This window comes from Pimephales promelas, chromosome 13, assembly GCF_988280905.1.
Source record: "Pimephales promelas chromosome 13, fPimPro1.hap1.1, whole genome shotgun sequence".
NCBI lineage: Eukaryota > Metazoa > Chordata > Actinopteri > Cypriniformes > Leuciscidae > Pimephales > Pimephales promelas.
Window position 1 is genome coordinate 35,328,617 of NC_142781.1, and position 17,873 is coordinate 35,346,489.

At 35.3% G+C, this 17,873-nt stretch overlaps 1 protein-coding gene across 3 annotated transcripts; it reads left to right on the plus strand.

Moving 5' to 3' along the window:
- The first annotated feature begins 789 nt into the window (after positions 1-789).
- On the plus strand, positions 790-17,454 carry bub1ba (BUB1 mitotic checkpoint serine/threonine kinase Ba). 3 transcript variants are annotated; one of them, XM_039690069.2, is made up of 17 exons: positions 790-928; positions 1,187-1,270; positions 2,282-2,454; positions 3,281-3,381; positions 5,597-5,712; positions 5,836-5,873; positions 5,967-6,048; positions 6,272-6,359; positions 7,892-8,106; positions 9,712-9,842; positions 11,399-11,536; positions 11,611-11,690; positions 12,636-12,794; positions 14,079-14,215; positions 14,302-14,437; positions 15,547-15,662; positions 17,226-17,454. In XM_039690069.2, exons 2-17 carry the CDS (start codon positions 1,206-1,208, stop codon positions 17,338-17,340), a joined length of 1,890 nt encoding a protein of 629 aa, XP_039546003.2. In that variant the 5' UTR covers positions 790-928; positions 1,187-1,205; the 3' UTR covers positions 17,341-17,454. The 3 variants fall into 3 exon arrangements, with proteins under 3 accessions (XP_039546003.2, XP_039546004.2, XP_088975100.1); XM_039690070.2 differs by having other exon boundaries at positions 7,895-8,106; XM_089118974.1 differs by lacking the exons at positions 790-928; positions 1,187-1,270 and adding an exon at positions 2,030-2,138.
- Positions 17,455-17,873: the final 419 nt, after the last annotated feature.

Genomic DNA, 17,873 nt, shown 5'->3' on the forward strand with positions numbered 1-17,873 from the left:
ATTTATGTTTTCTACATGTTCAAAATAAACTACTATATTCATGTTCATATAATTAATATAATTTTATCTTTGCAAAATAAAAAAGGATCAAATGGCAAAACTTAGTTATTAGTATTCCTTGTTATATTCCGAGTTAAACGTTTTTCTTTTGTAGTTTGAACCGAAAAACAACTATTTCCATGACTAGATGATTTAGTAACAATTATTAAACCAACCAGTGCTCTTTAAATTATCTTATTCAATCACAATTAACAATTAATTCAAGAACAATTAATTCTCCTTTCCGAAACGGCCGTGGAAACATTGGTATGGCCAATGTTTTTTTTTTTTAGCAACATCATTTATTTAAATATTTATGACGTAATACAAAAACAGGTCTATAAATGAATTCTCTCAATAGAATAAACATAAATTTCTGGGATGAACGTATTTTTTGTGATAACATAGCCTACTGTTATCACCAAATTGAATAACATTTGAATTCGTTAAAAACATTATATTTATTAATTTGTTAAAAACGTTATATTAGCATAATCAGTCTTTAACCAAGTATGGTAGATGGATTTAACCATAGAGGGATTTAACGCCTGATTTACAGAAGAGGGCAGTAACGTTATACGAGTATGCACACTTGCATAGAAAACAAGAAAAGATGGCGTTGCCATTTGGCTTAACGTTTTTATAATACAATGACCAATTGTTTATAAATAGTTTATAAAATAAAATATGCGGATATGTAACGCTAGAAAATAAATGGTAAATTCGTACGTAATATGGGACGTCGAGCCGAGGAACGTCAGTTTGTACGTCACGGTCACGTGGTAACATTTGAAATTGAACCTCGAATGAACAACAGAAAACACCACTGCTGTCAGTATTTTATGCAAACAAACTTCGCTGAAACAGGAATATTTGATGATTTTCGGAGGTACAGTCATGATTTTCACAACTTCTAAATGTATACAACTCGCAAATATAATGTTTTGTTGATTTGAAAATGAGTACGTTAGTTACTAGCTACTAGTAACGTTAAGTTAGTTGGTGTTAGCTGCTGTAACATCTGCTGTCATGAATAGTAACGTTAGCTAACCGATCCTAGCCGTGTTATATGCATAATAATTTTAGTATTCTGATTACAAATAACCTTCGTGTTGCATGCTAACTTACTGGATGTATTAAATCACAGGAAACAACACACAGGATAGATGGCTTTAGGGTTTGAACAATCAAAACGCGTGAAGATGGATGAACTTTCGCCTCACATCTGGAGGTAAGCAATCCATTTGTAGTTTTTATTGTAAGTGATTTTTAATGTGTGTTGTTTTGTTTTGGATGGTTGTCATTCACGCACACACACACACACACACACATACACATACACATACACACACATTTGTGACGTTGTAGTCTAACTTAACCTGCCGTAACCAAACATAAGAAATTAAGAATACGTTTATGTTCATATATTTTAATCATGTGTATTTTATATTGTATCTCAATAATTCTGTTTGTTTCTCCTAATTTATATTCCCCTATTAAAAAATAACATTTTAATTTACAACAGCATTGTTTTGTTTTTTTGCATAGATATCAAAGGGCTTATTTATGCATAGTTAATGTTTTTGTTAAACGTTTTACTATTTATATATATATATATATATATATGAAGAGTTCAGATGCAAAAGCCTCTAAATGCCATTTGAAATTTTCTTCTTTAATGATGATTTTTATCAAGCTTGTATATTTAAGTTCAGTGATTTCACTTAAATGGCAATGATAATTACCTATTAATTGTTATTTAAGTGAAATTACTGAACTTAAATGTACAAGTTTGATAAAAATCATCATTAAAGAAGAACATTTCAAATGGCATTTAGAGGCTTTTGCATTCTGAACTATTCATATATATATATATATATTCGGTTCTGTGAATATGCAAATCTGAGCCCAGCCTCCACTCTCTCACTCACTCAGAGGTCCACTGGTTGACGATCACATGTTGATCTGATTGGTTACAAGGTGGTTTGTGACGTCAGAAACACCAGCGATTTCAAAGCGTGTTTTTGAGACCGTCTTGCAGTTTTAAGGAGGAAATACTCAGCAATGCTGTCCACTTATCAACTTACACATGGTTAAGCGTATTAAAACACCACATAAACAACATTAAATGCTGAATTTTTCACCACAGGGGGACTTTAATGTTTGCAACAACATTTTTAGTTGGACTGTAACTAGTAGTTTAGTAGTTGAACTCGTGTAATGGCGTGTCTGTCCGTTCCAGCGCTCCGGTGGAGACTGCGCTCGCGTCCCAGAGGACTCAGACTCCAGAAGATCTGGTCTCCCAGCAGGAGGGTCTCGTGCAGATCATGTACTGCAAAGATCAGGTGTATCAGGGAGACGTGGAGTTCAGCTTGGAGGAGCTTCGTGCGCAGCGCTTCTACAGGGCTCTGAGCGGTACGTGTGTTACACAGCATGTCTGATGTTAGGTGTGTTTCAGGCAGCCTTTAATCAAGTGTGGAATCAGACATTTTTTAACAAATCACATTTGCTGCATCTGATTTCTAATAGAGGATATGCATTTATGTCACACACACTCCCTCAGCTGGACTGAGTGTCAGAAGAGCTGCTGTGTGACTGGATTTAATAGGAGAAACTGTGAAAACACGAGTAAAACGAACGATTATCGGTTTAAACTAGAGCTTGGACTCGATATAGTGTTTCTTACAACTGACCAGAGATCCTGATCGTGGATATCGAATCATGTTTCCTCACATTTTACATTTATATGAGCCTGATTTCCACCAGGGAAAAACATAAAGCAAATTTGCCTGTGAACGCTTTATATAAATGTACAAAATAGGTCTAAATCCATGTGATCACTTATAGCAATGTTATATATACTGTATATTATATATCGTCCGGCCCTAAAACAGCCAAGTGTTTATTTAAAAGCGTCCAATTTTGAAGAATATACAGTGATCAGTATTTAATTGAGGTGTCAATACAATATATAACAATTAGTGGTGTGCTATAATATTGTATATGTGTAATATGGTAATTGTTTTTTATTGATATGCAATCTGACATCAGAGTATATCCCCACAAAAACACACCCAGAGCACGTACACATGCTAGTTCACACTAGTGTGTTTTAAATGTGTCTATATGGTTTTATAAAAAAAAAAAATCTGTTTTAGACATTACTCAATCAAGTCTACTTGCTTTATATATATATATATATATATATATATATATATATATTGGATCTTTGACTGTGCAGAAAAGGCCTCACACATCAACAAGATGAAGCAGGAGCTGCAGTTTCAGATCGAGCAGAAGCAGAGGCTCATTCAGCAGAGAATCAGCACAGCTCCACAACAGGTACAGCATGCATAATACTCAATATCTGACACAAAGATATGATGGAAGTTCTTGAAGTTTCGGGTGAAGGATCGCTTTAAAGGGAGAGTTCACCCAAAAATGAAAAACATTATCCCATGATTTACTCACCCTGAAGCCATCCTAGTGTGTATGACTCTCTTCTTTCAGACGAATACTATCAAGAGTTATATAAAAAAATGTCCTAGCTCTTCCAATCTTTAAAATGGCAGTGAATAGCCGTGTATGTTTTGAAGTACATCAAAGTGCATCTATCCATGATAAAAATGCATCTATAATCTATCCATCATAAAAGTGCATCTATCCATCATAAAAGTGCATCTATTCATCTTAAAAGTTCATCTATCCATCATAAAAGTGCATCTATCCAACATAAAAGTGCATCTGTCCATCATAAAAGTGCATCTATCCAACAAAGTGCATCTGTCCATCATAAAAGTGCATCTGTCCATCATAAAAGTGCATCTATCATCATAAAAGTGCTTCTGTCCATCATAAAAGTGCATCTGTCCATCATAAAAGTGCATCTGTCCATCATAAAAGTGCATCTGTCCATCATAAAAGTGCATCTATCATCATAAAAGTGCATCTGTCCATCATAAAAGTGCATCTGTCCATCATAAAAGTGCATCTGTCCATCATAAAAGTGCATCTATCATCATAAAAGTGCATCTGTCCATCATAAAAGTGCATCTATCCATCATAAAAGTGCATCTATCATCATAAAAGTGCATCTATCCATCATAAAAGTGCATCTGTCCATCATAAAAGTGCATCTGTCATCATAAAAGTGCATCTGTCCATCATAAAAGTGCATCTGTCCATCATAAAAGTGCATCTATCATCATAAAAGTGCATCTGTCCATCATAAAAGTGCATCTGTCCATCATAAAAGTGCATCTGTCCATCATAAAAGTGCATCTGTCCATCATAAAAGTGCATCTATCATCATAAAAGTGCATCTGTCCATCATAAAAGTGCATCTATCCATCATAAAAGTGCATCTATCCATCATAAAAGTGCATCTGTCCATCATAAAAGTGCATCTGTCCATCATAAAAGTGCATCTATCCATCATAAAAGTGCATCTATCATCATAAAAGTGCATCTGTCCATCATAAAAGTGCATCTGTCCATCATAAAAGTGCATCTGTCCATCATAAAAGTGCATCTATCCATCATAAAAGTGCATCTGTCCATCATAAAAGTGCATCTATCCATCATAAAAGTGCATCTGTCCATCATAAAAGTGCATCTATCCATCATAAAAGTGCATCTATCATCATAAAAGTGCATCTGTCCATCATAAAAGTGCATCTGTCCATCATAAAAGTGCATCTGTCCATCATAAAAGTGCATCTATCATCATAAAAGTGCATCTGTCCATCATAAAAGTGCATCTATCCATCATAAAAGTGCATCTATCATCATAAAAGTGCATCTATCCATCATAAAAGTGCATCTGTCCATCATAAAAGTGCATCTGTCATCATAAAAGTGCATCTGTCCATCATAAAAGTGCATCTGTCCATCATAAAAGTGCATCTATCATCATAAAAGTGCATCTGTCCATCATAAAAGTGCATCTGTCCATCATAAAAGTGCATCTGTCCATCATAAAAGTGCATCTGTCCATCATAAAAGTGCATCTATCATCATAAAAGTGCATCTGTCCATCATAAAAGTGCATCTATCCATCATAAAAGTGCATCTATCATCATAAAAGTGCATCTATCCATCATAAAAGTGCATCTGTCCATCATAAAAGTGCATCTATCCATCATAAAAGTGCATCTGTCCATCATAAAAGTGCATCTATCCATCATAAAAGTGCATCTACCGGGGGTTAATAAACGCCTTTTGAAGCGAAGCCATGTGTTCGTGTAAGAAAAATATCCACATTTAAAATGAATGGACTAAAATATCTAGCTTGTACTTTGATGGACTTCAAAGACAGACACCCATTCGTGTCCATAATAAAGCTTGGATTTGTTTAATATAACTCTGATTGTATTCGTCTGAAAGAAGAAGGTCTCACACACTTGAGGGAGGGGACGGCTTGAGGGAGAGTAAATCATGGGCTAATTGTAATGTTTGGGTGAACTCTCCCCTTAAACGTGTTTTGTATTTCTAAAATGAGCTTCAGACACTCTGCTGGTCCTGTTTTAATGGTGTGTGTGTGTGTGTGTTGTTCCAGATGGTGGACGAGGAGGCCGACTCTTCTGCCGGCGTGTGTGAACCGGCCGCCCCTGTCGTGAAGCGAGCTCCGTTCGTAGTTTACAGCGATCAGGAAGAAGGGCGTGTGGTTCAGAGGTCAGTCTTATAATGATTGAGAAAGACTCGTGGTGTTGCTGACCTCAGGCTGGGGTCAAGCAGAATGATTGGCTTGTACATGTTCCTCTGGTGTGTTGCTGACGGTGTTTTGTTGTGATGCAGGAAGAGTTCAGCGAGTCGAGAGGAGGACGTGAATCTGAGTGAGTGACTCCTGTCTCTGTGTGTGTGTGTGTTCAGGTAGAGTCCCAGTGCTAAACGTGTGTGTGTGTGTGTGTGTGTGTGTGTGTGTTCAGGTGGAAGTGACTCTCGCCAGCAGAAAACCGCCACAGTAAAACCCTTCAGTGCTTCTGATGAGAACAGACAGACAAACAAACCGTGAGGAAACCAGCTGTTCTATCTATCTATCTATCTATCTATCTATCTATCTATCTATCTATCTATCTATCTATCTATCTATCTATCTATCTATCTATCTATCTATCTATCTATCTATCTATCTATCTATCTATCTATCTATCTATCTATCTATCTATCTATCTATCTATCTATCTATCTATCTATTTAATCAATACTGTCCATGTTTTCTTTGCAATTTCAGATCATCTTCGGCCAACCGTGTGTCTCTGAAGCTGCCGACCTCGAGTCTGAAAGGGCCGAAGTCAAAAGCAGAGCTCTCCGCTGACAGAGTGAGATCAGCATCATTAGCCCCTGATTTACTCTCCCTCAAACCGTCCTAAGTGTGTGTGTGACCTTCTTCTTTCAGACGAATACAATCAGAGTTATATTAAACAAATCCTGCCTCTTCCAAGCTTTATAATGCAGTGGTTTGCAACCAACAGATCGAAGCTCAAAAACGTGCATCCATCGGTCATGAACGAACTTCACATGGCTCCCTCGAGTTAATAAAGGCCTTCTGAAGCACAACGAAGAGTTTGTGTAAGAAACATATTCATATGGCGTAGCGTAAATATCGCATAACTCGCATAAAAAAATGGTTTTCTTACTTGGTTATTTTTGTCTTGTTTCCTGTCCAAATATCAAAAAATTCTTAAAAATATTAATTTACGTGCATGTACCCACTGTGACAGAATGGACACATGAAACAGATAAACATATTTGAGAAGATGACTGCGGATTTGCACTTTAAATCTGACATTTTTCGACAGAAGTGGGCATTAATTAAAAGTTTGCTGGAAATAAATAGACTTGATAAATGTTAATTTATGAATAATGCAGATAGTGTACTGGTATGCGGTGTATTCTTTGAAGTGCTGTTTTTTTTAAAAGTTTTTAATGATTATTTTTATTTTCTTCTTTCTTTTTATTTTATTTTTTTCTCTGTATAAGAAAAGTTCAATTAAAAACATAGTTCAAAAAAATAAAATATTAATTTACTAGATGTGTAAAATGACATAAGATATTATGGGCTGTTTTCCGGGTGAAATAAATAAAAATGAAGTGAGTTTCTGCTTTTAAAAGCAAAATTATCTGCTAATGGGGTCAGAAAAATATTAATTCAAACTTCAAGCTTATTTTCCTGACCACACTGGCAGATAATTAAGCTTTTTTTAAGTAAAAACTCACTTTTTCCCCCCAGAAAACAAGACTTAATAAATTGTGTTATTTTACTACTTCAGTAAATGCATCTTGATTTAAGAAATGTTTGATATTTGGACTTGAAACAAGGCAAAAATACTAAGAAAGAACTTAATTTTTTTTTGTGATAAGTGGAATCCTTATTTTCCGGTTTTCGTTTGACCGTATTCTAATTATTTTATTTTATAAAGTTAAAAAATTAATATTTTTCTTACACAAACTCATCGTTTTGCTTCAGAAGTCCTTTATTAACCCGCTTTCCTGTAGCTCAACAGTAGGTACGAACGCCACGGTCATGGTTGGATTTCCAGGGAAAGTAAGAACTGATAAGAACGTAAAATGTCTGCCTTGAAATGCAATTTAAGTCGCTTTGGATAAAACTCTATCCATCGTGACAGATGCACGTTTTTGAGCTTCGATCTGTTGGTTGCAATCGGCTTGGAAGAGCCGGGATATTTTCTAATATAACTCTGATTGTATTCGTCTGAAAGAAGAAGGTCACACACACCTAGGACGGCTTGAGGATGAGTAAATCATGTGCTAATGTTCATGTGAAAGTGAATTGCTGTCAGTTTCTTCCCAGTGTTCCTGTCAGTGTCAGTACTCACGGTGCGTTCGTTAGCAGGACTCGTCCATCTCTCGCTGTGAGGAAGCCATCGTTAACGGCCACTGGAATAAGACTCTGTGCCGGAGTCCAGACGACACGTGTGAATTCGCCCGTGCCACTCATCTCGCTTCAACTCCCTTCAGTGGAGTCGAGAGGCAGAAACTCCCGGAGGATCCAGAGTCCACTAAAGCGCCGAGCTCTACCATGAGCCCTGAGGAGAAGAAGCTCAGGTACTCCAGGGTTTGCACAAGGGGTTTAAAGGGCTTGAATCAGCAGATTGCGGTAGAAATTAAGGTTTTTGATGAAAACATTCCAGGATTTTCTCCATATAATGGACTTCAATGGGGACCAAACAGTTCAAAGTCCAAATGAGAGTTTCAGTACAAACTGTTCAAATGTCTTTAAACGACACCAGACGATGAATAAGGGTCTTATCATGCGAAACGATCGCTTATTTCAAAAATGTAACTTTTCTAAGGACCAATGCTAGCCTTGCTCTATTCTGTGAGGCGCGTTTGTAACGTCACGTAATACGTAATTACGTTCAAAAGGTCACGGGCGACGTAGCCGGAAGTACAAAATCAAAATTGTCCGACATCGTTGTTTTACCTTTTAATTCCTTTTTTTGTAAACGCCGTTTGAGTTAGTTTGCACGTTCAACCTATGCGTTCAATTTGTAAACACCGACTCTGTACTTCCGGCTACGATTTGAACGTAATTACGTATTACGTGACGTTACAAACGCGCCTCACAGAATAGAGCAAGGCTAGCATTTGTCCTTAGAAAAGTTACATTTTTGGAATAAGTTTTGAAATAAGCGATTGTTTCGCATGATAAGACCCTTATTCATCGTCTGGTGTCGTTTAAAGACATTTGAACAGTTTGCACTGAAACTGTCTTTTGGACCTTGAACCGTTTGGTCCCCATTGAAGTCCATTATATGGAGAAAAATCCTGGAATGTTTTCATCAAAAACCTTCATTTCTTTTCGACTGAAGAAAAAAAGACATGGACATCTTGGATGACACGGGGGTGAGTAAATTATCAGAAAAAGTTTTTTTAAAAGTGAACTACTCCTTTAACGAGGAGCAGTGGGTCTGAAATTTTAGGATGAGATTTCTAAAATTTCTGAAATTAACATTTTTAGAAATTTTACAGTTTCTGTCAAACCCTGGCTACTCAAATATAACACATTACATCAGCGTGTTCGTTTACTGTGATAAAACTCTTGTGTTGAAAGAATTTCCACCAAAAATTACACAGAAACTTCAAGTAACACTGGAAAGACCAGAATAGTGTTTTCTCGTCATTCATACTCCAGTAATATATACACAGTTCCTATACTGTAATAAACATATTTTTGCATTCCAGAGGTGGATGAAGTTAAGAAATCCAATATAAGACAATACCATTTATAAAACACTGTAAGACAAGGGATTTTTTTTTTAAGTAAATAGTTATTTCACAATATGAGAAATTTGATTTCATGATAATGAGATGCTACAGCAATTGGATGATCATATGTAATTTGAATAATTAAATGCGGACAATATTTTCATGCTGTGATATAAACCATGTGGCACAATTTCTCATTTTTGTATAGTCACCACAATAAATATTAATTGTAAATATGTCTTACATTTATGCTTTTATCCTTGCATTGCATTGAAAGCACACATTTTTATCAGTTCATGAATTCTGCAAATCAGACCCGTGAGCTTGGTGTTGCTAATGCGCCACACGGTTACATTTGAGCTCATTTTTAATGGCTAATTATGACAAATCTTGATTAGAATCTCACTCAGACTTTGGTTTGTCCATGCTTTGTGTTTATAGTCCTATCCTAGAGATCAGCCAAGAGTTGGGCGGCACTTCCTTCCCTAACTTTTCCCAGGATCCCATGAAACGGTTGAATGACACGGAGATCAGCCGAGCTGTGGAGGGACTGGAGACTGTGCTGGAGAACGGTGGGAAATACAGAGTTTATATGGCCTCTTAGTGAAACTAGATCTGTTTTAGAGCAGGACAATTCATTAATAAAAGATCGCAATCGTAGTTAAATCACCTTTTAAATGTAACTTGACTGTTCAAAAGTGTGTTTGTAATTTAGTCATTCATTCAAGTGATTCATAAAAAGCACTGATTCATCCAGTAATGAAACAAGTGAAGTCTTTATGAGTGAGTCATTGAATCATTCATTCAAGAGATTTGTTTAAAAACACTGATTCATCGAGTAATGAAACAAGTGAAGTCTTAATGAGCGAGTCATTGAATCATTAATTCAAGGGATGCGTTTAAAAACACTGATTCATCCAGTAATGAAACAAGGAAAGTCTTTATGAGTGAGTCGTTAAATCATTCATTCAGGAGATTTGTTTAAAAACACTGATTCATCCAGTAATGAAACAAGTGAAGTCTTTATGAGTGAGTCGTTGAATCATTCATTCAAGTGATTCGTTTAAAAACACTGATTCATCCAGTAATGAAACAAGTGAAGTCTTTATGAGTGAGTCGTTGAATCATTCATTCAAGTGATTCGTTTAAAAACACTGATTCATCGAGTAATGAAACAAGTGAAGTCTTAATGAGCGAGTCATTGAATCATTAATTCAAGGGATGCGTTTAAAAACACTGATTCATCCAGTAATGAAACAAGGAAAGTCTTTATGAGTGAGTCGTTAAATCATTCATTCAGGAGATTCGTTTAAAACACTGATTCATCCAGTAATGAAACAAGTGAAGTCTTTATGAGTGAGTCATTGAACCATTCATTTAAGTGATTCGTTTAAAAACACTGATTCATCCAGTAATGAAACAAGGGAAGTCTTTATGAGTGAGTCATTGAATCATTCACTCAAACTGATTTTTACATTTTTTTCAAGTCAAATATACATTTTTAAGTAGACTGCAGCAAATAACATTAAGTCAGAACCCTTTAGTAGATTGCATGTTGTTTTGTTTAATTATCTGTTCAGAATCATGGGAGAATCGTGATCTCTGTTATTAACAAAAAATAAATAAATCATGATTCAATTTATCCAAAATCGTCCGTCTCTAATCTGTTGGGTTTTTCCTTTTTTTCTGCTTATATTTTATTTGTATGTTTTAAATATTTTAAACCTTATTTGTATATTTTAAACCTAAAATATACAAAAATATATTTTAGGTTTCTTTCGTGTGTGTGTGTGTGTGTACACAGCAGGGCTGCATCATTCTGGATAAATTGACAATAAATTAGTTAAAATGGAGATTACGATTCTCCCACAATTCTGAACAGAACAAAATAAAATAGAATTTAGCAAAAAGTTTCCAACAAAATTTTAATTTCTGCTGTCTGTTTTGAATAGTTTATTTGAAAAAAAAAAAAATCGGTTTGAGTGAATGACTCAATGACTCGTTCACTTGTTTCATTACTGGATCCCAGGCACACACATCTTACATTATCCGGCCATTTTCCCCCGCCCATATACAGTATGTTCTATGATCTTGCATGTTTTTAACGTGTTTGTGTTTGTGCACACAGCATCCGTCACTGAAGCAGAGGACGTGTGCAGTCCGGGCGTGAGGTCCAGGCTGTTCCAGCAAGCAGACGTGACCACGCTTTCCAACTTCCACCGTAAAGCTGAGCCTCTGCCTGACACCAGCGGGGACTTCAGTCTCGGTGTGTGGAGATCTCAGACCGTTGCAGGAATACTGACAAAATAATGTTTAATAGAATATTCCACACACTTCCAGATGGAGAGGCATTGGCTTACCACAGTTCGCTGAAAGACTTCACCGTTTACTCCTCCATCAGCGGGACTGTCCTTCTGAAGGTGCGACACACACAAGTATATTATTTTACTTTTATAGTAAATAATACAGTTTAATGATGGCAAATGAGATTTACAGAAATCTGCTAAACAATAAACAGACACTTATTTAATTATTATAATATATTTCAAGTGCATTTTTTGTATTATTTATATATTATTATAGTATTTGTTAAAGTCCCCCTGCAGTCAATAATTGTGTCCCTTAAAACTCATCTTTGATCATCAAATGTTTTTTTTTTTCCTTGAAAAAATATTTATGCCTTAAAATATCTTGAATGTAACTCAACACCCATGCCTCATTTAGTATGTGTGATTCTATGAATATGCAAATGAGCCCCGCCTCCACCGACTCAGCTCAGAGATCCACTCGTTGATGATAAATATATATATATATTAGGGCTGTGCAAAAGTTAATTGCGATTAATCGCATCCAAAATAAAAGTCTGTGTTTACATAATATATTTGTGTGTGCTGTATATAATTATTTTGTATATATAAATACCTATGCATGCATATATATATTTAAGAATTATTTGCGCTTAAATTCTGTATATATTTATAAATACATAATCTATATTATATAAATATAAATATTTTATATATGAATAACATATTTTCTTAAATATATACATGCATGTGTGTGTATTTATATATACAAAATAATTATATACTGCACACACAAATATATTATGTAAACACAGACTTTTATTTTGGATGCGATTAATCGCAATTAACTTTTGCACAGCCCTAAAATATATATATATATAATATAGATTTACACTCTTGTGTAAATAATTTGTTGATATATTATGATGTTCGTGATAATCTTTAACTTTTAGATATACACTATTCTCTCTATTTGTCATCATGTTTTTGTGATTTACCTCTGCTGTTTACATGTGTCCTCTTCCTGTACCGTACGCATCCCTGTGTTCCCTTGTTCAGCTGGACTCTTCCTCTGTGCCGTGGGATTTCTTCATCAGCTCGCAGCTCCGGGCTCGACTGTCACATGACCAGCAGGAGCGCCTCGCCCCGATCTCCTGCTACATGTTCCAGAACGGCTGCATGACTCTCTGGAGGACTCCTCATGGAGAGACCATCCAGGTTCTTCTCCTAGATTCGGTTTTATTTTCCTTGTAAACCTCCGCAAGTATGGAAGCTTGTTTCCGCCACAGAATAAAACGTTTTAAAAGATCATTTTGACCTTTGATCGAACAATTACGAGTTTATATCTCACAATTGCGACTTTATATCATACAATTCTAACTTTTTATTTCACAATTGAGCTATAAAGTCAGATTTGTGAGAAATAAAGTCAGAATTGTGCAATATAAAGTCAGAATTGCGCGATAAAGTCAGAATTGTGCAATATAGTCAGAATTGCGCGATATAGTCAGAATTACGTGATAAAGTCAGAATTGCGCGATATAGTCAGAATTACATGATAAAGTCAGAATTGTGCGATATAGTCAGAATTACGTGATATAGTCAGAATTGCGTTATATAGTCAGAATTACGTTATAAAGTCAGAATTTTAATATAGTCAGAATTACGTGATATAGTCAGAATTGCGTGATATAGTCAGAATTACGTGATAAAGTTAGAATTGCGCGATATAGTCAGAATTACGCGATAGTCAGAAATTAGAATTGCGTTATATAGTCAGAATTACGTTATAAAGTCAGAATTTTAATATAGTCAGAATTGCGTGATATAGTCAGAATTACGCGATATAGTCAGAATTGCGTTATATAGTCAGAATTACGTTATAAAGTCAGAATTTTAATATAGTCAGAATTACACGATATAGTCAGAATTGCGTTATATAGTCAGAATTACGTGATATAGTCAGAATTACACGATATAGTCAGAATTACACGATATAGTCAGAATTACGTTATAAAGTCAGAATTTTAATATAGTCAGAATTACACGATATAGTCAGAATTGCGTTATATAGTCAGAATTACGTGATATAGTCAGAATTATGTGATATAGTCAGAATTGCGCGATATAGTCAGAATTGCATGATATAGTCAGAATTACGTGATATAGTCAGAATTATGTGATATAGTCAGAATTACGCGATATAGTCAGAATTGCGCAATATAGTCAGAATTGCATGATATAGTCAGAATTACGCGATATAGTCAGAATTGCGCGATATAGTCAGAATTGCGCGATATAGTCAGAATTGCATGATAAAGTCAGAATTGCGAGATATAAAGTCAGATAATTCTGTATATCTCGAAATTCTGACTTTATATTGCGCAATTCTGAGCTGTTAACTCAGATTAATGAGAGAAAAATTTTATATTCTATGGCGGACACAATCTTTTTATTCGCAAGTCCTCAATCAAACATTTGTTTTCCTCTCTCCACCGTCAGGATCTCCTCGCTGAGCCCGTTACTAGAGTGGATGTGCCACAGTTAGTCCTCCAGCTACTCGAGATGGTGAAGCAGTTTCATTCCTGTCAGGTGGTCCTCGGAGGCCTGAAGCCGGAAACCTTGTACTCTCACCACAGGTACATGGATAACACACATGCACACGCAAGCACACGTTACTATCGAGACCCGTTTCCAAGCCGCTGTCCTGTGTTTGTGGCCGCAGTGGCATCACAGCTGTAGATTTCTCCAGCGCAGTGGATCTGCTGCTCCAGACTGACGTGAGAACGGCACAAGATCTTCCTTCTGCACAGCAATACATACAGCAGGGTCTCCTGTCAGCCTCTGCGTCTCCTTATCAGGTACAGTCATCCCCTCTCTCCTTCCATACAGGTCAAACTCCACACATTAGAATATGGTGCAAAAGTTCAGTAATTCAACTTAAAAGCTGAAACTAATATATTATATAGACTCATTACATGCAAAGTGAGATATTTCAAGCCTTTATGTGTTATAATTGTGATGATTATGGATTACAGATATGAAAACCCCAAAGTCAAAATTAGAATATTGTGAAAAGGTTTTCATATCTGTAATCCATAATCATCACAATTATAACACATAAAGGCTTGAAATATCTCACTTTGCATGTAATAAGTCTATATAATATATTAGTTTCAGCTTTTAAGTTGAATTATTGACTCTCAGTCAGGGCTGTCAAACGATTAATCGCATCCAAAATAAAAGTTTGTGTTTACATCATATATGTGGGTGAACTATGTATAATTATTTTATATACACACACATCACATGCATGTATATTTAGGAAAAAAATATTATTTATATATAAAATATTTATATTTATATATAATATAAACTATACATAAATCTATATACAGTAAATACATGAAAATATTTCTTAAATATATACAATCATGTCTGTGTATATATATATATATAATAATTATACACAGTGCACCCACATAAACTTTTATTTTGGATGCGATTAATCGTTTGACAGCCCTACTCTCAGTCTTTATTCACCTTTTTCTTATGGTTTCTCAATAGAATTCATAAAAGTATAGAATAGAATATGATAGTTCTAATAGGGGCTAGTGTGACAACATGCCCCGGTTTAAACCCAGCGAGTGTGTTCTGCTGTTACATTAGCGTTACAGAACCACATCAACTGTTAAATAACAGATATAGGATTAAAATCATATCAGATTTGTCTAATTTTATATAAACGCAATAAAACAGATTAAAAAATGAACTTATGGAATTTACTTTTGCTACTTTTGATATCTTCCAAAGATTTCTGAATTTTGCCGCAATTCTTTCTCAGTGGCATGTGTGTGAAGTTTTACCATGTGTGTAACTATGGCTCAAGCTGATTGGCAACCAATGAAGTGTGTAAAATGAATAATTGTTGTATTTAATTTTCGAGATTATCTCTGCTCTCTTGCAACAGGTTGATCTGATTGGCCTAGCAGAGATCGTGCACACTCTGCTGTTTAACCGACCAATGAGAGTAAGGCAGGAGAACTCGGTCTGGAGTTTGGAGGAGTGCTCTGGATCTGACCAGAGGTACAGTCAACACCAGATATTAATATAGTACAGACATATAGACCATTTCACAAGATGTAAACAACACTGGTCCAGAAGCACTTCCTGTTTCAGTTTTTTAACACTACATAAAAGCTGGGATAAAATACAACCAACAGAACATTTAAAACTGAATCAAAAAGTTAAACAAACATCTTTAATATGTTTTCTTTACATGTGAAATAAAGAAAACAGGAAACAGGAAGTGCTTCTGGACCATAAGCTCATATTTCACCAATAAGACAAAAGAAAGCAGACAGAGAGTGTGTGTGTGTGTGTGTTACGTTCGAAAATCGATTGCACAATCGATCGGACCATCGAACACAAGTTTCGAAAACAAAAATAGGGAATCAATTTTAACCGCTTTTATTTTTACCCAAAATGTGTGTCAGGTGGGCAGATCAGTACAGCACACAGAACATGAAGGATGCTGGGAAATAACAATGTCTTTTCTCTTCACCAAATGCTTTTTAAAATTTGCTTTTACTTCAATGCAGACATGGAAAATCAATTTTACAATCGATCCAATGAACACTAATGTGTCGGCGACAGCTCTAGTGTGTGTGTGTGTGTGTGTGATCATAATGCAAAAACACAAATCTCATAATCAAAAATATTTGGTAACGCTTTATAATTAGTTATTGCATTAATAATGAGCAGTACAATTAATGTTAGTTAATAAAAATACAACTTTTCATTGATAGTTTGTTCGCTCGGGTCCATTAAATAATAACAACAGTGATGTCAAATAATGTAACCGATACCAGTTTTTGTTTTAACAATGTATAATGTTGAAATTAACATTAACTAAGGGATTTTCTTTTAAGTATTTTGTTATTGTTGATTTATATTAACAAATTAAACCGTTCTGTGAAGTGTTTCCAAATATTCTGAATGAAGTATTTGCTTATCTTTATACAGATCTTTTAAGATTTGCAATTTAAACAGTTTTAAAAACTATTCCAGTATGGATGTTGAGTAGCCTGGATGGCATCATTTTTTGTTCGGAAAGTTCGGTCTGGACTCGATCCATTGAGGAGTAATTATGATCAGGCAAAAAATGTTCGGGCCAATCGTATATTGCCTTTATACGATGATGGACAGATGATCTGCAGGGACGTAATCATCACGTTATCAAGGCATTTGTCGATCGGAAAGATATTTTTGCCGTCCTTCCTACATGATTCGGCAAAAGTGTAACTTATCAGCTGGCTCTGACGGTCGTTAAGAAGATGGGACGTAATGAAAAGCCTGTGGTCGTTGGGGTTTCTCAAGTAAAAGAAGTTATTTAACTTGTAAAATAAGTAAGTTCTGTAGTTGACAACTGTATGCAAAGTAGTTGACTTACTGCGTTGCTCTGATTGGTTGTAGGTTTACCGACTATCCAATTGAGTGCAGAGTTTTTTTTTCCTGGTTCGGTTACGACACGCCTCATAATCAAAGCCCAACGGAGCAGATCAGACTCATCTTCCGACAAGATTATGAGTATGACGAAGTCAGGCTAGATGTTGAGCATAAATTTGTTTGATTTGTGTTGTGTTCCAGCGCTCCTGTGAGCTCCTTATGGAAGGACTTCTTCCTCATGATTCTGAATCCACAGCACAAGTCTTCCTCGCTGGTTTTGTCCGAGCTCATCAGTAACGTGAACGACAGCTTATGAATATCCAACGTCACACTATTTAATTGTTCTTTTCATTGCATGTGAAACTGTGTCTGTGGAATTTGTGCTATATATTGATCTTTATACACGTTAATAAACTATTTTCACAATGTAGGCTTGGGTGTTTTTTGAATTATTAATAATATCTCAGTTTAATCTCAGATAGAAGTGGTTTATGATGCGATAGGTTGTTTTATAGTAAATAAATGATATCTGACACTATATAACACAACTTAACCCTCACCTTCCCAGCCAGAAGTGACCGGAGGCCTAAAAATGAAACTTCTTCCATCCCAGTAAAACCAATGCAATTTATTTTTGTTCTATAATATTTATTCTTTTTAATTTAGTATTTTGAGACAATTTGATTGAATTTATCAATATTTATGCAATATTTATGGTCTATTTTTTCAATGGAAATAAATATATTTTTTGTATATATATATTTTAAAAAAATATATAAATGCAGTATTTTAGTTTAATATAGAGTGTAGGCCTTCAGAAAAAAATATTATTTGAAGAAAATTAGCACC

Coding starts and splice junctions, on each gene's coding strand:
- bub1ba (XM_039690069.2), top strand. CDS start 1,206: ATGGCTTTAGGGTTTGAACAATCAAAACGCGTGAAGATGGATGAACTT. Junction 5,874..5,966: donor AGAGGAGGACGTGAATCTGA/GTGAGTGACTCC, acceptor GTGTGTGTTCAG/GTGGAAGTGACTCTCGCCAG. Junction 8,107..9,711: donor CCTGAGGAGAAGAAGCTCAG/GTACTCCAGGGT, acceptor TTGTGTTTATAG/TCCTATCCTAGAGATCAGCC.